Here is a 25,477-nt window from a genome sequence, read left to right as displayed (position 1 = left end):
CAGCCATAGACAATTGCATAAAGCTCCTTTTCAAGTCATGATTATTTTTATTCAGTCTTGCTCAGTGCCAGAGATACATAGGCCACAACTTTCCCATTACAGCAAAGATGAGCTCCCAAGCCATGGCCTGAGGCATCAACTTTCAATTCTACGTTTTTACTGGTATAGTCAAAGACTGATATGACGGCAATTTTATGTAGAGTCTTGTTTTGAGTGGACAAGTTAGGTATGTACTTTCCCAGATAATTCAGCATCCCTAAGAGGGCGATGAGCTCTTTTTGGGTCTGAGGACTGGGCATTTAATTGATAGCTTTTATTTTCTCTGGATCAAGCTTTGTGCCTTCTGCTCCAATGATATGTCCAAAGTAACAGACATTGGCAACACCAATCTGGCATTTTTCCTTATTAAACCTCACTCTCTTCTTCAGTGCTCAATCTAGGAGGGCTTTCAGTTACTCATCATGCTCCTCTTTGGTTCCCCCAAATACCAGGACGTCATCAATTATAACTGTGAATCCATTTAGCTTTTTAAACGTTTCTTCCATACCCCCCTGAAACTCATCTTGGGTTGAAATTATGACCAATGGCATTCTCAGAAATCGACATCTTCTATATATGGTGCTGAATGTCATCATGTAAGATGCACTTTCAGACAGTGCAAGTGACCAATACCCAGATCGTGCATCCAGTTTGCTAAAGACAGTAGCTCAATGAACTTTTGATGTTACATCTTCTAGTGTTGGTATTGGGTAATAGGCCGCTTTATGCATTTGTTTAAGTCTAATGGATCTATTCATAATCAAACACTGTCATCTTTTTTCTCTACCATGACCATTAAATTGACCCAGTCTGTGGGTTCAGTAACCTTCTTGATTGTACCATCTCTTTCTATGCGTGTCAGCTCCTGCAGCAGTTTACTCTTCAATGCTTCAGGAACTCTTCAAGCAGGACATGCAGTTGGTACAGAACATTCCTTTCTGATGGTGCTGCATTCACCCTACAGAAAACCAATACCATCAAAGACAATTTTGTCCTGATCTTGTATACAGGTATTGGATTTGCTTGAAATAACATTTAGGATCAGTTTAATAAATTCCAGGTTGGTGCTTGACTTGTAGCCAATAATGGGAGTGGATGGTGAGTCAACAATATAGAATTTTTGGGTCACAGCTTTGTTGGACTTATGGCTACACGGTAAATCACAAGCTCCAACAACAGGTATCTTGGAATCACAATAGCTGTTGAATCTTTGACTAGTCGGATGAAGCTTTGGTTTAGGATTTAGCTGATCAAAGATTGATTTAGGAATGATATTAGCTTGGGCACCTGTATCTAGCTTGAAGCAAGCAGGTAGCTGGTCGTTTATTACCAGGGTTACAATTGCTTCTCACTCTTCGGATTAATACCATACAAGAATACTGTATCATCTTCTTCTGGGACTGTGCCTGTTTGCTGGATTCCTTCATCTATTACACTCACAATCTTGCTCCTACAGACTTTTGCAAAATGATTTGACTTTTTGTAGTGGGAGCAAATTTTTCCTTTTGCTGGGCAAACATGTTTAGCTAATATGCTCTACCATAAAAGTAGCATTCTTTACTTTTTGGGGCATTGCTTGTGAATTCTCTCTGACTGCAGAAGTTACTTCAGGGTGAGTTACGAGTAACAGTATCTATTTCTTGTTTGATAGATACAGATTTGTTCCCGCTGAAGGACTTTGAGCCTGGGTCGTTTCGTGGGTTCTGCATCTTGTTTCCGCATTTTCTTAAGTCAATGAATCCCCTTCAGCCAGGAGTCTTTCCCTGACTGCCTGGTTTCTCATTCCACAGACAATTTGATCACGAATCATCTCATCAGGTTTCTTGTAAAGGCAAGGTTTTGCTAATGTCTTTAAGTCAGTAATGTATTTTTCCACACTTTCGCCTTCTAACTGGTCCTGCTTTTGAAAAAGAAACCTAGTAAAGAGAGTATTTTCCTTTGGGCTAGCATATTTCCGAAACTGTGCAAGGAGAGGCTTTATCTTTTGGGCATAACCATTCTCAAATCCAAAAGTATTGGAAATTTATCTGCCCTTTCCGCCTATCCAAATTAGGAGGTAACCGCACAAAGATGTTTTAGTTTTCCCTGACAGAGGTGCAGTAAACATGAGTTGTGCACATTGCTCAAATTGATTCCTCTGCAAGAGAACTAGAGCCCCAATTTATAGGAGGCTGTTGCACATCCATGGTAATTTGGAGAATCTCACTTCTGATACCATGCAATGTTTGTATTAATACAATTTAATGACCTAGGCTACCTACAAAATAAAGCAACACATAGGCAAGGCACAAGCATGGTACAGAAGCTCAAACATAGTAAGATGCTGCACTTGAAGCCATATGCTCGCTAGAATCAATATGTGGATGACTCCTTTTATTTTATTTTTCCTTGCCCATCAAAACTTATTAATAGCTAAAACTGACTTACTGAAAAAAAAAGAAAGCACAAGTCCTCCATCAGTCCTTTTTTCCGCTGTACTATTGCTTTAATCCCATATCATGAAAAGTTTTAGCTTTAAATCACTTTGGAGGAATAATAGCTAATGATCTCCATTCTTGAGTTTTGTTTAGAAAAAGGCTTATATTTTCAGTTGTCTTTTACCAGATTGTATAAAGTTTTCATTGTATAACAGCTTATACAGATAACTTAGCAATAACCAAACTTCATTCATTTCATTAGATCAGTCATAGAGTAGGCATTAGCAAGTTCTATGGTCCTAACTGGTTGAGCAATGAGTCATGACTGAAGTTGGGTTTACACATATGAAGATGAGAAGAATTTCTCCTAAGGTTGACTGTATTTCTAATTAGAGTTAATATTATTACATTATTTTAGGTTATAATGTCTAAGTAGTGGGTAGAAAATAGTTTTTGGAGCACAATAGGCTATCTTAATTAGAATGTCATATTTGAAAGTGCTCTTTTTTCACATGATCTTTTGCTATTCCTGCTAGTTTGCTTTTCAGTTTATGAAATAAAATATTTCGAGAATGGTATTGATCAATACTATTATAATTATTTTTGTTTTTTAGCAATAACATGCTTTATCCAAGAGAAGACCGTGAAAATCGAGTTCTGCTTTATGCTGTAAGTGTTTTATGACTTTTCTATGCAGTGTATCACAAGAATTTTTTTCAGTGTTAAAAAAATGTCTTGAAAGGAAAAAAAAGTGTGTGCTCCCAAGAAAAATGAAATCTGATTAATTTGATTGAGGAAAGGTACATAGAGGACCTCTTTGCTGATTGACTCAGAACAAAAAGCATAAAAATTAAGGCTGTGCAGCACTTAAAACTTATTTTTCAATTCCCATCCTTTCTATCTTGCCAACGACATGGGTTAATGACAAATCGTCAAGTAGCAAACTCTCCAGGGGACTAGATTATCAAGATCAATCAAGAATTTGTGGTTTGACTAGTAATAAAAACTGACATATGCAAATGAATGTGTTAAAGCAGATTCATCTGAACAAATGCATTGCTTAAATTTGAAAGTTCCAGAACTTAAATTAGAAAATTCTGCTCCAATTAATGGAAAAAAACAAAATTCACACTTCCTGGTGATGTAAGTCTCTTTAAGACTGAATATGAGTAGGACACATGGCGGACACATGAGTAGGGATGACAACCCCCATGCCTTCTCAAGACCAGAACATAATTTGCACTTTACTGAAGACAAAATAAATTTAAAATATTTTCACTTTTTTGTCTTGAACAGTACTGAACATGATTGTGCCTGAAATGCATGATGTTTTACACATTTTTTTTTGTTCCCATTGTGTAATCCGTCTGCCATATTCCATTCTTATTGCTAAAATATGTCCAGCCGGCTGTACTGTTGTTCACACACCTTGTTGGCTGAAAACCTTTCAACTTCTCATGACAAGACAGAAAATAAATTTGGCGTTCTTTACAGTGGTTATGAATATGAGCTTTAAGCCAAGAAATATACCAAAGCTTTCATAAGTATTTCGATATTTATGACTGACTGTAAAAGTTCGTGATTCGTGACGAATATAGACACGTTAATTATGATTATTTTCTTTACGAAACCCCTAATTTGTTTTCTGAATTCTACCATCTGAAAAAACTATGAAATGGGTTCACGTAACATCTCAGTATATACAATTTAGGCCTGTTTTTCGCCTTCTTGTAAATATTATAAGTAACAATTTATTAACAATTGTGTTTCCGCGAGCCAATAGAGAACGTTACTAACGACTTTTGTTTGATCCAGTTTTTGCAATTTCCCATCCCGCCAATTTAATATGTTTCAAAGATTAGTTCATGATAAATTTTTGCGAGTTAACAGTTCTGTTTTGTTTTCATAACCTAAAAAACTGTCAGTAACAATTAAAACTGCGGGAATTGGCCTTTGTTGGATATTTCTTCTCATTTTTCAACGTTTTTAATCTGCAATCAACTCTGTCAAATGGTTCATGGTAACGAACGGTAAGTAAGGAGTGACTCGGCCCAACAGTAGCCGAAACTTAAAATTTGTATAACTAATTGATGCATTAAAAGATTTTTTTTTTTTTTGATTCCAGATATTTAAAATTCATTAAGTTTAATGTTACCCGTCAAAAGCTACGAGCCTGAAAAGATTTGCCTGATTTTCTAAAAAAGGGGAAACACCCCCTGAAAGTCAAACAATCTTTTGAAAACCATGAGACACAGATTTACCGTATCAGAGAACCCTGCTGTGGAGGTTTCAAGCTCCTATGTACAAAGTTTTGGAATTTGGTATTTTTTATCAGAAGAAAGATCACGGATGTGTGTTCGCTAGTCTGATTTTTTTTTTCTATGGTTTGATCGTACCGAACCAATAGTCCTAGAATATCGAGAGATGGCTCGTTCGAACGGAAATGAAAGTTCTAGTGCCCTTTTCAAGTGACCAAAAATGTTGGAGGGCTTCTAGCCCCCCTCCCAAGCTTCTTTTCTCTCAATAACATCTGATCAAAATTTTGAGCCATCTACCTGATTCAGCATAGTTGAAAGGTTCGATAAGGGGAAAGGGCTGTAAGTTACGTAATTTGCCCATTGTTTACATACAGTGTTTCTTATTGGAAAATATACGAATTTTTTGGAGGGTAATTTAGGGGGGGGGATTTCCCAGGGTGGATAATTTCCTGTGGAGAGAAAACTTTCCAGGGGAGATTTTACATGGGAGGGGTATACCCTGTCATGATTGGAAAAACGGTCATAAATAAAATAAATGAGCCCTCTATGAAGTTTATGTGAGCATTCATACCATAACAACCATATATACCCCCAGGACATAACTTACAACGCCTTCCCTCGGGCCCTGGAGGGATGTGTCAACACCGGAGTTTTTGATATCTGAACTTTGAACTATTTTTAACAAAATGTCTATCTCAAAATTTTTATCTGAAGCATTTAGGGCGTGGAGGGGACGGGGCTAGTTGCCCTCCAATCTCTTTTGACTCTTAAAAAGTGAACGAGGACTTTTGAATTGCAATCAAATGAACCCTCTCCGAAGTTTATACAAGCATCCCTTCCATAAAAACGATATATGCCCCCAGAGCAATAGTTACAACGCCGGTCCCCGGGCCATTGGGGGTTGCATTGACACAGGAGTTTTTCTTATCTGACCTTTGAACAATTTATAATGAAATGGTTATTTAAAAATTTTTGTCGGATAGGCTTGGGGGAAAAAGGGTGTGTTGAGGGAGGGGGCTAGTTGCCCTCGGGTAGTTTTTCACTCTTAAAGAGTGAACTAGAACTTTCAATTTTGAATCAAATGAGCCCTCTCTGAAGTTTATATGAGCATCCCTTTCATAAGAACCATATATGCCCCCAGGACAACACTTACAATGCCTATTCCTCGGGCCCTGGAGGGTTGTGTTGACACCGTAAGTTTTGTTATCTAATTTTTGAACAATTTTTAAAAAAACTGGCTTTCCCAAAATTTGTAGCGGATAGGTTTGAGGGAAAAGGGGCGTGGGGGGGGGCTAGTTGCCCTTAAATCTCTTGACTCTTAAAAAGTGGACTAGAACTTTCAATTTTCAATCAAATAAGCCCTCTATGAAGTTTACACGAGCATCCCTTTCATAAGAACCATACATGCACTTAGGGAATAACTAAGAACGCCTTCCCCCGGGCCCTGGGGGGTTGTGTTGACACCAGATTTTTTTTTATCAGACCTTTGATCTATTTTTTGTAACAAAATTTCTATCTCAGGATTTCCCTCAGATGAGTTTGGAAAAAGATGGTGTGGGGGGGGGGGGGGCTAGTTGCCCACGTATCTCTTTCGAATGATAAAAAGCGAACTCGAACTTTTAATTCCAGTCAAATGAGCCCCATCTGAAGTTTATACGAGCATCCCTCTCATACGAACCATATATGCCCCAGGGCATAACATACAACGCCTGCCCTCGGGCCGCGGGGCGTTGTGTCGAAACCTGAGTTTTTGTTATCTGACTTCTGAACAATTTTTAACTTAATGGTTAACTAATATTTTGTATTGGATGCATTCGGGAAAAAGGGGCTTGGGGGGGGCTAGTTGCCCACCAATCTCTTTTGACTCTCAAAAACTGAACTAGAACTTTCAATTTCCAGTCAAATGAGTCCTTCTGAAGTTTTTACGAGCATCCCTTCCATATACACCATATATTCCCTCAGGGCATAACTTACAACGCCTGCCCCCGGGCGCTGGGGTTTGTGTACGACACCGACGTTTTTGTTTTATGATCTTTGAACTATTTTCAACAAAATAGCTATGTCAAATTTTTTATTGGATGCATTTGGGAAAAAAGAGCAGGGGGGGGGGGGTGGTTACCCTCCGATATCTTTTGACGTTAAAAAGTGAACTAGAACTTTCAATTTCCAATCAAATGAGCCCTCTGAAGTTTAAAAGAGTATTCCCTCCTTAAAAACGATATATGTCCCCAGGGTATAACTTATAACCCTTGCCCTGAAGGCTGCGGGGGGAATGTCCTGCTCATAGATATAATTTCCGGAATTTTCATCTGCATTGAACAAAGTAGCTCTCTCAAATTTTGATTGGATGTGTTTGGGTAAATGGTGGACATGGAAGGGGTGTTAGTTGCCTTCCAATCACCTTTGAACATTAAAAAACGCACTAGCCATATAAATTTTCAATCGAATGAGCCCTTTTTGAAGTTTCTACGACATTGCTTTCTATAAAAAAAATAACTTATATTTCCCCAGGACATAACTTACAACCCTTGCCCTGAGGGCTCTGGGGGCGAAAGGTGGGGCAAACACATCCAGTCTTTTGACTGGATGTCTTTGAGGGAAAGGTGGGCGTGTGAGGGGGATTCGTTGCCCTCCAATCACTTTCGACTATTAAAAAGGGCACTAGCCCTTTGAATTTCCAATCGAATGAGTCCTTTTTTAAGTTTCTACGACAAAGCTTTCTATAAAAACATTATATACCTCCACGGCACAACTTATAACCCTTGCCCTGAGGGCTGTAGGGGAGTGTCCTCCTCAAAAACAAAATTTCTATGTGGAAATCAACTACGCTGAACAAAATGGCTATCTCAAAATTTTGATTGGATGTGTTTGGGGAACTGGTGGGCGTGGAAGGGGTGTTGGTTGCGTTTCAATCACTTTTCACACTTAAAAAGAGCACTAGAACTCTTGATTTCCAATCGAATGAGCCGCCTTTGAAGTTTCTACGACGACCCCTTCCATATGAAGTGCCTCTGGGGAAAAAAATGATAAATAAATAAATATAAAACACTGGAGCCGTCTGGCCTTTACTATAGGCAACGCTATAGCGTTGCCTCTGAAACTATGTTCACTAAAAAATTATTGCTGGTGGAAAATCCAACTTGGGGTACTGATATAAAGTGTTTCGTGTTCAAAGTTTATTTATATCCATTAAGTTTGCCATGAAGAGTTAATATACCCCCTCCCAAATGTATTTCCTTTCTTTTTCTACTTCTCCTTAAAAAGAATCTTTCGGCCATGAGTTGGCAGTTTGTGTTTTACTAAAAGTGGAATCTCCCTCTACTTTATGGAGCCCAAATGCTCCTCTGTAATGTGCTTACACTTATTGGAGAATTGGGCTATTAGTAGTGGTACCTCATTTTTTCTTATTTAATTATAGTGCCGTAATTGTGACTTCAGACAGTTAGCTGACAACAACTGCATTTACGTCAACAAAATTATGCACGAGGTTGAGTAAGTGACTCTTTTTAAAGTATAAGACTAATTATAGAATGGGCCATTCATAAGTCCAAAGATTACATCCTTTTTTAGATTGTAGCCTTGAAGTACTCGATTCTTATTTTAAGAGCTAGTTGGGCCATCTCTGATTGGATTTATGTTTTTAAATGTGATAAAGTTAAAATTGGCTAAAGCCCGTCCTATGTCTAAAGCACTTAGTTACGTACTAAAGAACTGATGATGTTTTTTTCCATCGTGTAAATGGTACATACATATCAGAATTTGCATAGTTCAAGTTTCTCCGTTTATGTGCTTACTTTTGGCTTTTCAACGGGTCAAACAGCTAAGATGAATCAATAGTAGATTTTTTTTTCTTTTTTTTTTAAGTACAAAGCCCTTGTTGTTTTGCCCGGAGCTTTAGTTTTTGATGTAATCTGTTACATGAAACAAAAATATAATTCTGAGTAAAACTGAATTAAGATAAGAAACTTTTTCTTATGCCAAACTAACAAAAGTCTGAATATTTTGGCTTCATATCCTGAAGCCTTTATCATTGGGAAAACAAAAACAAATATGACTAAACAAATTGATCCATACTAGTACACAACATATAAAAGATGAGAAAACACACAAGTGCTGAAGAAAAACGAAAGACTCACAATTGTTAAGCTGAACTACAGCTGCTGTTTTTAAGACAAATCCGATATGACGATCAAACTAAAACGTCATGCCAAATTTGTTTTAGAAGCAACAACTGTATTTTCCATATGTGAATTCCCTTTTTTTTTTTTTTTAGACCGTTCATTTGTCTGTTTGTTTTCATCTTTTTATATTTTGTTCAAGAATTTGACACTTTTTAAAATAATTTTTCCCCCTATTTTTTGTAGCTTCTGTATGCGAAGCCGAAATATTTTGACTTTTATCAGTATTAATTAAAAAAAAACTTTTTCCACAAAATAAGTTTTTTAAAGAAAAGTAAAGAACTCCATTAAAAAAAAAATGAGCAAAAATAAAATCAAATAATCTACCAAGCGTGAAACTACCACAAATCAGCATCGATAAATAAATGAAACCCAAAACGAGCTGAAATTACAATAAAAAACCGAGTCAAACTAAAAACGAGCAGAAATTAACATAAGTTGGGATCAAAACCCCTATGCCTTCCCAAGGCCAGAACATAATTTGCACTTTACTGAAAAAATATAAATGTTTTTTCTTTTATAACTTTAATAAATCAAATAATATTAAGATTTTGATTACTAAATATCAGTAAATGTATATTAAACTGACAATGCACATTCATTTGTATTTTTTTCAGTAAAGTGCAAATACATTTACGCTATTTACACTTAGGCTATTTTGATTTGGTTAAATTTTAAGAGCAGAAGCAGCCCCAAAAGTTTGAACATAATACCCTCAGTCGTTCTTGGGATACTACTGAGATACCTTATTGGGAATTAGCATTAACACAGTGCGTTTTGATTTAATTTAAAGACAACATTTACTTTTTAAAAATAAAGGCAAACGGGAGAGTGGGCTTTAGAGGGGGGTTAGTTGCCCTCCGATCACTTTCGACTATTTAAAAGGGCATCAGACCTTTCTATTTTCATTCGAATGAGCCCTTTTCGAAGTTCCTACGACAACTCCTTTGATACAAAGTGCCCTGGTCTAAACAACAACAATAACAAAAAAATAATTCATTATATCCACATCGATCTTTACTATAAAAATGTCAAACCTTTCAATTACTTTCGACTATTAAAAAAGGCACTAGGCCTTTCGAATTCCAATCGAATGAGCCTTTTTCGAGTTTCTACGACAACACTAAACACCTTATATGGCCCCAGGGCATAAATGACAACTCTTACCCTAAGGGCTGTGAGGGTGGTTGTCATCCTATAAGACCTAATTTCCAGAACTTTGAACTACGTTACACAAAATGGCTATCTCAAAATTTTGATTGGATGTGTCTGGGAAAATGGTGGGCGTAAGAGGGGCGTTAGTCTTTCTCCGATGACTTTCAACTATTAAAAAAGGCACTAGCCCTTTCAATTTCCAATCAAATGAGCCCTTTTGAAGTTTCTACGACAACGTTTTCAATAAAAACCTTATATGCCCCCAGGGGATAACTTACCACCCTCGCCCTGAGGGCTGGGTGGGGGGTTTGTCATCCTCAAAGACCTAATTTATAAATCTTTCTACTAAGTTGAACACAAAAGCCCTTTGGGCTTGGTCATTAAATATGTATGACTAAATGGTTGGTGTCAGAGGGGGTTTAGGTACCCTTCAATAACTTTCAACCATTATTAAAGGTGCTCACCCTTTCAATTTCCAACTGAATGAGCCCTTTTTTAGATTTTTATGACAAATCTATGATTAAAAACCTTATATGCCCCCTGGGCATAACTTACAACCTTTGCCCTGGGGACTCTCGGGGGCTGGTCATTCTTAACTACATAATTTCCAAAACTTTCAACTACGTTGAACAAAATGGCTATCTCTAAGCTTTGATTGAATGTGTTTGGGGACATGGAGGGCTTGAGAGGGGGGTTAATTATTCTCCACTCACTTTCGACTATTAAAAAGGGCAATTTCAATTTCCAGTCAAATGAGCCCCTTTTGAAATTACTACAGCAACTTTCTATATAAACCTTACATGCCCCCAGGGCACAAATTACAACCCTTGCACTGAAAGCTCTGATGGATTTTTTATCCTAAAAGACCTAATTTCAAGAAGGGTCGACAGTTTTGAACATAACAGATATCTTAAAATTTTTAGCCGATGTATTTGGGAATATGGTAGCCATGAAAAGGGGATGAATTACCCATTTCTATAAAAACATTATATGACCTCAGGACATAACTTTTAACCCTTGCCCTGAAGACTGTGGGGAGAGTGTCCTGCTCAAAGGTATAATTTCCTGAACTTTAAACTTCGTGGAACAAAAATTGCTATCAAGAAATTTTGATCGGATATGTTTGGGGAAATGGTGGACGTGGAAGGGGTGTTTGTTGCCTTCTAATCACTTTCGACTATTAAAAAGGGCACTAGCCATTTCAATTTCCAATCTAATGAGTCATTTTGAAGTTTCTGCGACGACGCGTTCAGTAAAAGCCTTATATGCCCCCAGGCTTTAACTTACAACCCTTGCCCGGAGGGCTGTGAGGGAGTGTCCTCCTCAAAAATATAATTTCTATCTGGAAATCCAAAACATTGAATAAAACGGCTATCTAAAAATTTTGATTGGATGTGTTTGGGGAAAAGGTGGGTGGGAGAGGGGGGCTAGTTGCCCTCAAATCACTTTCGACTATTGAAAAGGGCACTAGACCTTTGAATTTCCAATCGAATGAACTCCTTTTTCAAGTTTCTACGACAAAGATTTCAATAAAAACTTATATACCTCCAGGGCATAAATTATAACCCTTACCCCGAAGACTGTGGGGGCAGTGTCCTGCTCAAAGGTATAATTTCCTGAACTTTTAACTGCTTGGAACAGAATGGCTATCTCAAAATTTTGATTGGATGTGTTTGGGGAAATAGTGGGCGTGGAAGGGGTGTTAGTTGCCTTCCAATTACTTTCGACTATTAAAAAGGGTACTAGCCATTTCAATTTTCAATCAAATGAGCCCTTTTTGAAGTCTCTACGACAACGCGTTCTATAAAAACTTTATATGCCTTCAGGCCATAGCTTAAAACCCTTGCCCTGAGGGTTGTGGGGGAGTGTCCTCCTCAAAAACATATTTTCTTTTTGGAAATCAACTACGCTGAACAAAATGGCTATCTCAAAATTGTGATGGGATGTGTTAGGGGGAATGATTGGCGTGGGGGAGGGCTAGTTGCCCTCTAATCACTTTTGACTATTAAAAAGGGTACTAGCCCTTTGAATTTCCAATCGAATGAGCCTGTTTTGAAGTTTCTATGACAATGCCTGCTATAAAAACGTATATGTCCCCTGGGCATAACTTAAAACCCTTGCCCTGACGGTTGTTTGGGGAGTGTCCTCCTCAAAAACATATTTTCTAAGTGGAAATCAACTACGCTGAACAAAATGGCTATCATCAAAATTTTGTTTGGATGTATTTGGGGGAATGATGGGGGTGGGGAGTGGGGCTTGTTGCCCTCCAATCCCTTTCGACTATTACAAAGGGCACTAGCCCTTTGAATTTCCAATCGAATGAGCCTGTTTTGAAGTTTCTAACGCCTTCTACAAAAACCTTATATGCCCCCAGGGCATAACTTAAAACCCTTGCCCTGAGGGTTGTGGGGGAGTGTCCTCCTCAAAAACATATTTTCTCTCCGGAAATCAACTACGCTGAACAAAATGGTTATCTCAAAATTTTTATTGGATGTGTTTGGGGAAATGTTGGGCGTGGGGGGGGGGGCGAGTTGTCCTCCAATTACTTTTGACTATTAAAAAGGGTACTAGCCCTTCGAATTTCCAATCGAAAGAGTTTGAAGTTTCTAGTACACAGACTCCTATAAAAACTTTAAATGCCCCAGGGCGTAACTCAAAACCTTTGCACAGTGGGATGTGGGGGAGTGTCCTCATTAAAAACATTTTTTATCTCTGAAAATCAACTCTGCTTAATAAATTGGCTATATCAGAGTTTTTATGGGATGTTTTGAGGGAAATGAGGGGCGTGGGGGGGGGGCTAGTTGCCCCCCAATCACTTTTGAATATTAAAAAGGGTACTAGCCCTTTGAATTTCCAATCGAATGAGCCTGTTTTGAAGTTTCTACGACAACGCATTCTATAAAAACCTTAAATGCCCCCAGGGTAAAACTTAAAACCCTTGCCACGAGGGTTTTGGGAGAGTGTCCTTCTAAAACATATAATTTCTATTTCGAAATCAATTGGGCTTAACAAATGGCTTTGTCAATATTTTGATTGGATTTGTTTGGGGGGCTCCTGAGCGTGGGGGAGGGCTACTTACCCTCCAATCACTTTCAACTATTAAAAAGGGCACTAGCTCTTTGAATTCCAATCGAATGAGCCTGTTTTGAAGTTTCTACGACAATGCCTTCTATAAAAACCTTTATGCCCCCAGGGCATAACTTAAAACCCTTGCCTTGAGGGTTGTGGGGGAGTGTCCTCTTAAAAAATATTTTCTATCTGAAAATTAACCACGCTGAACAAAATGGATATCTCAAAATTTTTTTGGGATGTTATTGCGGAATGGGGGGCGTGGGGGAGAGCTAGTTGCCCTCCAATCCCTTTCGGCTATTAACAAGGGCACAAGCCACTCCCATTCCCAATTGAATGAACCCCTTTCAAACTTTCTACGACAACTCCTTCGATACGAAGTGCCCGGGTGGAGAAAAAACACATTGTGCCCACAACGTTCTTTACTTAGGCAGCGCTAGCGCGCTGCCTATGATTTGGAAACAAAAAATGTTTTGTCTTTATCAAAGTCCTCTGTCTTTACTAAAGGTTTTACCTGTTTTTACGTTTTCATCTCATAATCCTTATTTCTGAAAGTTAAACATTGATAATTAAAAGCCATAATGAGTATTTGTCAACTTTTTGAATTCCCTTTCTTAAATAGTATACCCGGGCGTGATTCTCAAGCAAGTGTGTTCACTAGTTTTGTAGCAAATTTTTTATAATATTTTGTTGTCACCGATTCTGAGCTTGTTTCTAAAGTATGAAATTAATTAGACAGTATTAAACATAAGTAATTATGTTTTATCCACAGATGTTCACACTCACAAGGAATGATTAAAATTGAATGAGAATAAGTTACTGATAACAAGTAAGTACCTATTGAAGCCCAATGGCTTTCTTACACCCTGAATTGGCCCTTGATTTTGAAGGATTGGTTATTGAGAAATTTTCGATTTCTCAGTTTTGAGTTACCCCAGCAAACTTTGTATCTGTGTTGAAATTTTGTTGGTTTAGCTCATCATTATGTTGAGTAATAGTATTAAGCAAAACATTTAAGCAGAGGGGATGAATAATTTTGGAAAAATTTTATTTGTTTGTTTCTTATTTCCTCCAAACCAATGCTGCTCCCCAGATTATTTCTGAACTGATTTAGAAATTTTTTTTGTTTGGTATGATAAAAAAAAAGTTCTGAAAAAAGGTGCTACAGAAAAAATGTCTCAAGGAGGTAAATTTTTGTATTCAGGTTCATAGGTCTTCGCCATTTCAATTTAAAAACAATAATATTTCAGTTGTGCAATGAGACTCTTAATCGATTAAGAGTTATTTTATTCTAATATAACTTGGATGATTTATCATATGTGTAAATTAGCTTGTCGTGCCCGAATTATAGAGATACGACATTTCTTGTCTGATGCTTTTATTTGGGGATTCTATGCAAGCGAGAGGAATAAAAAACATACTATAAAGCAGTTTTACATGCAGAAAATGCAAACATGCCCCCCTATTAATATGAATTGGAAAGGATAATGACGCTTTGAGATAGATCCGATTTTTTACAAACAGTTTCTGTTGTAGGTTTTTCCATCTTAAATGATTATTCTTAAACATAACCTAACTAACCTCACTAGATTTATGCGACATCTTTTGTCAGACACATATTCACGTCTCCTCTTAGTACGCTGCAATGCGTTAGGATTGATCGAGCGTTCTGGATCGATTGGCCTAATCCATTTTCAGCATCGTATCCGGTTTTCATGATACTCAGAGCAGAGGTAGAGACACTACCAGCTGAATATTAGGGGAGCAACAAGTTCTGCCCGGCCTAGATTATGACTTTGGAAGGTCAGGACAATTGTGGTAAATTATCTAATATTTTTTTGCCTACTTGTATCAGTTTCACGTAGTAAGCCCTTTGCTCATCGTGATGTTGGAGATCCAGGGATCATATATTCTGAAACCGCTAAGCGTCTCCAAGTCGGAGTCTATGGTAAATATCTAGGTTTTTATTTAATCACCGACTCGCTACCTCCATGAAAGCAATGGGAGCCAGTTCAGGTATTACTTCGACATTGCTCTCCGCTTGCTTGCCGTAGTAAGTGGTCCAACTACCGGGGGCGGCTTTATTCGATGATATTTGAAAAGAGTAACAAGTTTCTGGCTCCATTATGGAACGTTTCATTGCTGAATCTTACAAAACTTTTTACTAATATAGCCTAACGGAAAAATTGCAATTGATTTCACACGCCAAATTATTTTTTTACTAGTGACTAGTTGATTATTATTATTTTTTTTAAATAAAAATATTTATTAAAAAAAAAGATTAATTATTTTTTATTTTCGTCAAGGAGGGGGGGGGGGTAGTTTTAAGGTAGAGACAGATCACGGTTGCATGTTTACGGTTGCGTTTCTTACGAAGATTAACAAAAATATGAGCCCCCCCCCTAAAGATGTCCTAATGACAAATACTATACGTAAACAGTTGTTAAATTTTGTAACTTAAAGACCTTTCCCCAGGGTATGTGTAAGAACATGATAAGGTAGGTAGAAAGATCAGGGGCTTTGAGGTAGAGAAAAATCACGGTTGCGTGATTAAGATTCTTCGAATTACCTTGGGCGTATTTACTAAGACTGGTGACGTGTCTGATTGCCTGAAACCGTAAACCTCAAGCCTACTAATTTTGCTGGTGTCTGGTATTCGGTGATAAATTTGTAGTGAAAGGCTTTACAGATACCAGACATCTTAGATCACAAATATTCCAAACTACACTAGCCTTAGATTCACAGTTTACAGTAAATAAGAGTGAAAGTAGTGCGATTTCGGATCCATTCTAAGCTCTAGAAGTGAACGTGTAGCCTATATCAACTTATTCTTCTCCCGCTCATTCATTGTATTCATTTCTTCTCAGTGAACTTACTCAAATTGTGACTGACGTAATAGCAGACCCAACATTGCCACGGTCTTCCGAGCATTCCTGCCCGAAGTGTGGTCACAGAGAAACAGTTTTTTTTCAAGTAAGTGATCTTACAAGATAATTTTAAGGTGTCAACTAGTATACTCATATTAAGAAATGCCACTGATCGAACAAATATTGTTATATTCTAATATTTTTAGTACTTCTTTGTCCTTGAAGCCTTTTACCTTCTTTGCATGCTCATGTAAATTTACAGCAAGGTGTATATAAACAACAATACTCAGAGCTGCAACGATTCCTGCTTTAAAAGCTCCGTTGCCATCTAGTGTTTCAAGGAAAACGAGGATGATTGAAGAAACTTAAAAGGAATTTCGACAAGAGAAAAATCTAGACTCTCAATAAAGGATGCTTATACTATTTGTACTACTACTAGCTTCTGACTGCAGCACCAAACCACCTGAGGCCAACACAGCTGCCTATGCTCCTTTTCCGTCCCAATCTATTGGAAACTTCCCTCTTTGCACCATCCTAAAAATTTTCAATTTCTTTAAAATCCTTTCTTACGACCTTTTCCCATCCCAATCGGGGACGACCTATTTTTTGTCTGGCCCTAGATGGATGGGCGAAATAGTCAGTCTCTGGTAATATGTCATCCTCCATACGAGAAACGTGTCCTAGCCATCTCAACTTTTGTCTAATTATAGCCCAAGAAAGCAGGATAGAATGAAATTTTCCGTACTGCTTACGGTTTGAAATTCTGTCAGTCAAATGGGTAATCATGACTATCCATAGACAATTCATCTGGAAATCATCGAACAACTCCTGCTCTGTCTTCCGAAGCGCCCACCGCTTAGAATCATACTTGACCACTGTCATCACTGTAGACTCCGGTATTCTAATCTTGGTTCCTGGCATTATCTTTCTATTTTTCCGAGCTTTTTTCAACTGCAAAAAAAAAAAACACCCTGTGCCTTAGCTATTCTACTTTTAACTTGTTAGCTGCACCCACCATCTTTGCTAATAATACTGCCTAGGTAAGTAAAGCTATTCACTTGATCGATCTTCTGTTTACTTAATGTCATCTCTTCAGTTACAGTTATTCCTAGTCTAAACAACTTTTCTTCTTAGCATTAACTTTCAAATCTATTATTGCACCCCCGAACTCGTAAAACCTCTGAAATATCATTCATTTTGCTGACTCTCATCTAGAGGACACTCAAATCATTTGCATAATCTAAGTTAAGATAATTTTATCTTCCTATTTGATTCCATGCCCTCCCATAACATTTGACCTGTTCCTTAGAAGAAATTCCATCAAAATGATACAAATAAACAGGGATAGAACGCAACCCTGCTTAACTCCTGATTCAATACAAAACCAGCTACCAACCTCTTTTGCTATCCTAACCGCAGCAATGCTGTTCTTGTACATAGAACTAATCACTTCAATGTATTTACCTGGTATAACATAAGTAGGATACAAATAAAGTAATGCCAATAGAAACATAATGTTAGGTATATATCCGTCAGTGATTTAAATATGAGCATAAATTGCCACACTACATACATTTGTGAGTTCAGATATTATTTTCACTTGTAGTAAGTTTTGGTTCATGTTTGGAATTCATTTCTCTCCTTTATCCAATTTTTTTATAGCCTACAAGTGAATTATTCTCGAAAGATTAAAAAGGCCAAATAATAAATTATTTAAATTTTATGTAATCTTTAAATTGACGTAATAATCTGGAGAATATCTTTTAAATAGTTAGTAAAATGAAATACAAAAGTACATGTCGAGCTTTGGTTACATTACCCTAATTCTTGACTTATATTCATCTTATATATAAAATTCGATAATTTTAAGCCTAGACTTATCATTTTTAAGCTGGTATATCAAATGAGACTGTGGATCTTTAAATGAAAGTTTCAAAGTGCAAATTCCTGTGCCAAGCTTTTCCAAAGACTGAGCGCAAAAAAAAAAATTCAAATGTTCTTGTCGGCCTTATCAAAAAGCAACTTCCAACAGATTTTTCATTCTTTATTACAGAATTATGACAGAACTAAAACAAAAAAGCGAGGTGATTCGATTAATAAACGAATAAATAAAAACGTCTTTTTTGGTCAAAGTTCTAATTAAAGGGAAGACAATTTTTTTTCCGAAAATGTAATGCTAAACTGAGCTGACTTGAGTGCCTCTTATGGCTAATGTGATTAATAAGTACAGTAAATGAAAACATGTCACTTCTATTCCGGATGGTGGAAAGCAGGGAAACGGAAATGAGACTGTGGATCTTTAAATGAAAGTGTCAAAGGGCAAATTTTGAATTGTACAAATGAAATTGTATTGTTCCTTGTAGAACTATTTTTTTAAATAGCTTGTTTCTCGAATTCTGTTTGTATTGCCATTTGTGAGTAGAAGGCGATGATTATAAATGCATATCATATGCAATTAGTGGGTCCTTCGAAGGCTGGATTCCCCATGTTTTACCCTAGGTTGAAACACCATCACCTTACCGGGTATTGGGTAGAATCGTAAATTGTTTCTGACCAACCTGAGAAGTGAACTTTTACATTTTTTCCACCTCAATCATTGACCACCTCAGTGATTGAATTTGTTTTAATAATCTGTCTTATCCATGGCAACTAATGAATTGTTCTTATCTGCTCTGGTTATTGTAATTGAAGGATCTAATGGAGTTTAGTTCATATTTTTTTCAGTTTCAGAGCGAGGGGTTAATACTGGGCATTTTGAGGGACACCTGGAGGCATGAGGCACGCCGGAGGCATGCCTCCGGAGGCATATTCCAAAGGGCGCAATATGTAAATATATACAGCTTGCCTGTTATTCGGTATCTGTCGAATATTTCAGCACCTTCAAAAGCGATCTTTTAAAACTTGAAAAAAATCATTTAAGGGTTTATTTGGCAAGGAAAAGAACCCCCAAGACTGAAAACAACTGATATGTACCTAAAGAAGAAGAACGGAGGACTGCAAGTTGTTGATATCCATGCAAAAACTAAGTAACCCTACGATGGCACTGATGGTGTCACTTTTTCCTATTACACATGCAGCGTTGCCTTCTTCTTCTTCTTCTATTTCACAGCGTTGCCACCAGCTCAAAAATAAAATTCCGATTTTTCTTTAAAAAAAAATCCCGAAATTTCAAAAAAAAAATCCCGGAACACGGTTTTTAAGTTATACAACGTAGGGCTGCGTGGTGATGACATAAAAAGCAAGGTGCGAAATTCAAAGTACCGTGAAACGTGGTTTCTAGTTGTAACTAACAACTGATTGTCAATATTCCTAGTATTATTTCGACGTGAAAACGTTCTGGTGGATTAGTAGGATCTACGACAAATATTTTAGGCCAAAACAATTCGCCAAAGTTCCGAAAAAACGTGTCTACGCATCCACGTTTCATCGTTATTTGAATTTCCCGGCCAAGAATTGACGTCACGCTTCGCAGCCCTATTCAATATGGCTTGGCCAGCGATAAAAGTTGCCTTTTATCCCGTCTTCACACGTCCCTTTCCCTTTTATCATATCTGCTTTTCTGTTTAGTGGCTGTGCCAAGACGCACGCTTGGATCTCGGATTCTTAATTGTACTAAAAAAAAAAAGGAATCTGCTACTTTGACACGAAAGAATCCGGAAGAAACACAGATCCCTTTTTCCCGAATGTTCTTAGAATCCAACTTTCTTGGTATTAAACCCAGGCCTTTGGGTATTTGAAGAGAAAACTGTAAAGCAACAGTCAGAAAAACTGTTACTACCGAGTTATTAGTAAAAGGCACTAAGTAAAGCAACCAACTAAAAAAAATAACTAGTTTCTCAGATATTTTTTGGTACGTTTCAGTAATCATCTCGATAATCACAGCTCAAATGACAACCCTAAGAAACTGGACAAATGAGCTTCAGTAAATCAAACTAAGCTCAGTTAGCACAAGTATAAACACTAAGTCTTCTACTGAGCATAATAAGTTTTCCGATGGTATTCATCGCTTCCGCTGCTCTAGATCTCGGAATGCATTCGAGACTCATAAAATTATATCAAGAACTCAAGCGAATGGGGGACGAGGGGCACACGCACTTGAGCTGGAAGGATCATCCCCGCCGTGGGTGGCCTCCTCCTCCGTAGGAGACCTGGTTCAAGATTCTGTTCAGTTCTGTGCCCTCATGCACGTCGGTATTAAGGTCATGTTTGGTTTTGTTGATGGGTCTGTTGTATTTTGTTTTTTTTTTGTTGATTAAGGTTATCAATAAAAAGAGCTGAAAAAAAAGAAGGAAAAAAGTGCCAACGCAAGCATGCGATTCTTTTGTAAGGTGGACGCCCAGACTACGGGAGAGCAAATAGTTTTTTTTTGTGTTAAAGAATTTTAAAGTTATAAGAGTAAGCCTTTTGGAAGACCACCTTTAAAATTCGAATTCGTACTAGTGAAAATTGAAGGATATGAATTTTAAGAAATTGAAGTAAAAATGCCACCGGAAAAGCGTCTCCTAGAGGGGGAAGGACACCCTGGAACGGGGGGAGCGATAGATATTTGGCAAGAAAAAAGTTAAATGGTAGTGTGCCTTCATATCCACTAATACATTGACTGGTATATAATAATAATTTTTTTTTTTTTGAAGTTTAGGTGATATGATAATGTATAAAGTTGTAAGATTTACATGTTTTTGTATTAAAATATCACCGAGTGGAGAGGAGGAGGGGAGGGAAAATAAATAACTACCTGTGAAAAATGTTAAACAAAACTCCTTCTGTTGACACACAGAACATGGCGATGGTGGTGGTTATGGTTTTGAGGTCAGTTTTGGGTTTAGGTGCCATTTTTAACATGATGATTGCGATACTAACGAGAGATAAAAAAAGGTGGAACCCTTTCTTCTGGATAAATGAATTCAGCTTTGTGAAGACGTCTGAGTCAAAGCCAAAGACAATGTTGGTGCCGATTTCCATAGAAACGGGTTCTGCTGAATGCATGATATGCAGGCTGGAGTCACAGTAACCCCGGTCTACCAATGTGGCAGTTAATGTGAGATCAGCATTCAACCGGAACCCCTGGCACAGAATTCCTATGTCGTCAGGGAACGGCATCGCCATATTCTGCGTGTCAACAGAGTAGCTCATAGCTCATACAAGTAGCCAAACTGTATGACCCACCCAACTAATACTCTCTTTCCCTTGCCAACCGCTCTGTAAACGTAACATTCACCGATACGCCATTCCGATTTCACACTGACCTCTGCATTGGTTTATGGCGACTCACGTAGTCCTACTCGTCAGTCCTGGAACATCACCCGTTTCAATCGGTCACTACTCAGCTTCTCAGAGATTTCCTTCAGAAGCCACAACAGCGTGGATTTTTTATTGGTGTTATGGAGCCGTCAGAAGTCTTGACAGGACAAAACCTAGAATTCTTCATGTTCGTCACTGGCTCACTAACCCAATTTTTCTCAACTTGGTGTTTCACACAGTGAGCAATCACTGGCAAATCTTCGAAGATGCCGTCACTTTCCGAGCCCGATTCAGTGTCAGTCGCGGAAGCCTTTTCCTGCTTATCGGACAGAGTATTTTCCTCTGTGTCATCGTCTGAGTCACTGTCGTGAAGTACAGAAAGACGAAATTCGGTACTTGATGACCGAAAGCAGAAAGTACGTTGTCGGGTATCAAGGCTTTCATTAGTCGCTGGCTTTCAATACGAGCTCACCCTAGCTCGAGGTTGATTTCGTCGTCCCCGGCCAAAAAACTCGGAACTGACGGACACAACACCAATGGATCTAACTCGCTTGGCCTTGGGCAAGGCCAACTCTTCATTAGAATATTGAGCTTCAAAATCCGTTATACTTTCATATCGACGAATTCGATGTAGAAGTTGGAGGAACGAAAAGTTTATTACAGTACTATAAGTGCTGGTTTGAGACCGCATCTTCCTAAAAAAATCTTCACACGGTTGGCTATTCATGTCGGAGAGTTTGAAAAGACGTTCGAGCCCAAGCCGTTTGAATCGACGAATGAGAAGCACTAGGGAATGCATATTTATCTCTAGGCAATGGTAAAGGTTTGTGGTACTAAAATTTTCGTTCAAAGTATAATGTCCACTTTTTAGGACCCAGGATCTCCAATGTCGAACGCAGTAAACAACACGACCAAGTAAAGATAACCTCTCAAGAGGCGAAAGTTTGCCGTCGTAAAAAACGTGCTCTACGCTATCGATAAGCCAAAGATAAAACTGTGTTCCTTCGCTTCCATTAACACGCTGTTTCAGGTGTGCCGGAGGCACGAAGGGACACCTGCGACGGTCAGTTATTAGCCCCTCGTTTCAGAGTTTACTTAATACGCAGTTTAGTTTGTCGTATTTCTTGTTGAATTGGGAGCTTTTTTTGGATGTTGTGAAAATTGTCAATTAGACAAAACCTAAACTCTTCTGGGTTTGAAACAGATACACGTAGAGATGGCTCTGATTTATGTAGAACGATGAAGTGGGGGGGGGGGGGTTCAAAACCTGTCGCAAGTAATGCTGATCTCGTTGGTTGGGGTTGGAATTCTGAGTCAATTGGTTCGCGTGGATGATATCGTCGCTGTTATGCCTAAAGGTCATATCTTTCTTTCTCTAACTTCTGAAATAATAGCCAAGATTCGCTTGCTCAGGTGCATTTAAATTGAGAATCGGTAGGGCGACGCAAATTCAATAACACTTCGATCCTCCTCTTTTGCATTATCATGCTGATCCCCTCTGTGAGAACAGCTTGGCAAATGGTTTATGGTAATTGCCTCAGACGTGATAAAATGTCAGATACGACCTTTAGGTGTAACAGCGGCGATATATTGAGGCACTGTTATATACCCTAGTAAGGCAATAATCAGCTAAGTAATATTTTTTATCGAAAGTTAGGTTGTCTAAAATTTGCCTGCGTTTTGATTGGCGTAATGAGGCTCCTTTTTGCTAAAAAAAAAAAAAAAAATACAGCTGAAACTTGAATAGAAATTTCGATCCCATAATCTGAGGTCATTTTTCAAATCTGAAAAGTTAACAAAAGTCAATTGTATAGTAAAAATCGCTTTCGAGCAATTAATAAATAGCAAAATAATTTCAAGTCTCAAAGGCACCTTTCAGACGCTACTCAATCCTGATCCAAGAGTTACTGCTTAACGTAAAATTTAAAAAATTGAACTTTGGTCGTTTTTTTTAACGAATTCGGCACCGGCAGCTGGGGAAACCCTGAAAAATGTGTATTCAACTGTAGTTGGATGATTCAAGAGCGGAAGAGGCACAAACAATATAGCGGTGAATTAAACTTACCTTCCCCGTTTCTTAGCCAACAAGATTAGCCTGGGTTTATACATGAGAGTACTGAAGTAAAGATGCTACTTCAAGAAAGCTGCATACTTAAGGATAAAGGTTTACTAAGCTCAATGATTGCCATTAGTATGAAGATAGAAAATTAATAATTTTTATTCAACAAAGATATTTCTAAATGCAAAAATTATAAACAACGCCAGAAATAAAGTCATCATGATCTATGAAATTTTTATTGCCAATAACCGAGAATCCAACATTTTGTAAGTTTTGGAATTAGATAATATTTTGGGTTAAAGGTATGTAAAAGGTAATTGATTGAATAATTTGTGGGAGGTGAGACTTTTCTTCCTTTTGTTTGTAACCTTACCATCAAAGTTTTTAACATATCTTGACTTGTTCCGTTTTCAGCAGCCTATAGCTCATTGCGACCGATTTCTACTGACCTTCGTCACTGACAGCCAATCAAACCATTCTCTTCCAAAGGGAATTGTTTCCGTTGGCTGTCAGTATCAGTTACATCCTTCAGTATATGTTGACGAAAATTAGTTAACAATCGATTGCAGTAAGCTATATTGAACACGAGGCTATTAAACTAGTGTATTGGTCAGGGGCAGCATCATAACCAAGTGAAAGTGAAAGTTGACGACGTTGTGAAACGAGCTTAACTTACAAGTCCTGATGATTTCATTTAATCTTCTATAACGGTAGGGCCTGTCCTTATATCTCTGGTAAAATCTATAAGTTTGGCCAGGCACCACGGACTAGTTTCCATAAAGTACATCCAATCACTTCCTCCTGAGGAGTTTTCTATTTGTGTGTCACAGTTTGTCAAGGGGACAAGCTGACTACCCTCAGGAGGAGACATATGGGATTGATTACTTGACAAAACATATTTCTTAATAAAGACAGAAGTTCGTATATTCGTAATTGAGTAGAATTAAAGTGCATGTATATTTGCTATTCTGTTGGTAATAAATACTTGACCGGTAATGGGTTATTCAAATATTTATCTTTTGAAGCCAATATGTTTTAAACAGTATACAATTCAAGACATATATTCATTTGTTCTATAAAAAGAAGGCCCCTCTTTCTCTCCCAGTTTTACTGTTGGGAATCTACTTTGCAACAACGAAATTTGTAACACAGTTATTATAAATTACTCTGTTTTAGTAAATGTGAACCATTTAGTAATAATTTAGCAACACAGTTTTAAAATGATTACCAGTTCCATCTAAAACCAATGAAAAATATAAAAGAAAGAAAGAGAAATCATTCTCTGGTAAAACTAGATTTATAATTAATTGTTTAGGTGCGTAAGGTTTAATTCATGTGCATGCTTAGCTAGACATCAATGTCTAGGTATAATAATTATCTAATAATCAGAATTGAAGAGGGAATGTTTATAAGCTGCACTGATTGGTCCGAAACGATGATCCGAGGAAATGGATGTCCAAACACACATGAAAATAGGCTTTAAGAGTCCACAGCTTTAAAAGATAACAAAGACGAATGATTTGATCTGTGCAATTCATCCTTGGGCGTAGAACACGAATATACTTCTCCAACAACTTTTCAAGGGTCGCTTATAAAATTTTATTATCAATATTTCTGTCTTATTATATTTCTTTTAGGCAATTTCAAGGAGAGCTGAAGACGAAATGAGGCTTTACTACGTGTGCACTAATGTCAACTGCTGCCATAGATTTACTGAGTAAAACATGAAGCTCAAACTACCCTTGGATTAATACTGAACGTATCTTTTAGTATTATGCATCTCTAATTTTTCTAAAGTAAATTACTTTTCAATTACACTGTTATTAAGTCATTAGGAAGTCCCTGATTTCCTGGTATTGGACAATACCCAAAAAGTGGCTATTTGGCTCAGGCTCCTTAATTTTTGTTTGTTACAATAAAAAAGTGATGCTTTAATCTAAATTTGACATTGTACAATAAAAGTCAACATTTTTTACATATTCTGTAAGGTAGAAACAAGTATGTTTCTCTCCCTTTCGTAAGTGCCAGGGAGTCCTTTGGTATTATTTTCGTCTTGAAAGCTATGCCTTCTTTAAGATTTATTTACAATTATGAATAACACGGGTGATTTCAGTTGTAAGGGAGTATGGTTATTCCCAAAAACTACAAAGTCATTGAAAAAAACACCCTTTTTTGGTTTAGGATCACATTTGCA

At 37.6% G+C, this 25,477-nt stretch overlaps 1 protein-coding gene across 1 annotated transcript in view; it reads left to right on the top strand.

The window, feature by feature from the left end:
• The window catches only part of LOC148940735 (DNA-directed RNA polymerase II subunit RPB9-like), a 37,259-nt gene extending 12,161 nt beyond the window's left edge, over nucleotides 1–25,098 (top strand). Inside the window, exons 2-5 of the mRNA XM_089105652.1 lie at nucleotides 3,071–3,125; nucleotides 8,133–8,206; nucleotides 15,984–16,089; nucleotides 24,921–25,098. Of these exons, the coding sequence (XP_088961778.1) occupies nucleotides 3,071–3,125; nucleotides 8,133–8,206; nucleotides 15,984–16,089; nucleotides 24,921–25,004 (319 nt within the window). The 3' untranslated portion in view covers nucleotides 25,005–25,098. The remainder of the gene's footprint in view (nucleotides 1–3,070; nucleotides 3,126–8,132; nucleotides 8,207–15,983; nucleotides 16,090–24,920) is intronic.
• The last annotated feature ends 379 nt before the right edge of the window (nucleotides 25,099–25,477 follow it).

Source organism: Artemia sp. Qi Xiang Cuo, chromosome 19 (genome assembly GCF_049724085.1).
Source record: "Artemia sp. Qi Xiang Cuo chromosome 19, ASM4972408v1, whole genome shotgun sequence".
Lineage (NCBI taxonomy): Eukaryota > Metazoa > Arthropoda > Branchiopoda > Anostraca > Artemiidae > Artemia > Artemia sp. Qi Xiang Cuo.
Note: the sequence above shows the minus strand (reverse complement) of the source record. Positions and strands in the feature narration are given on the sequence as shown.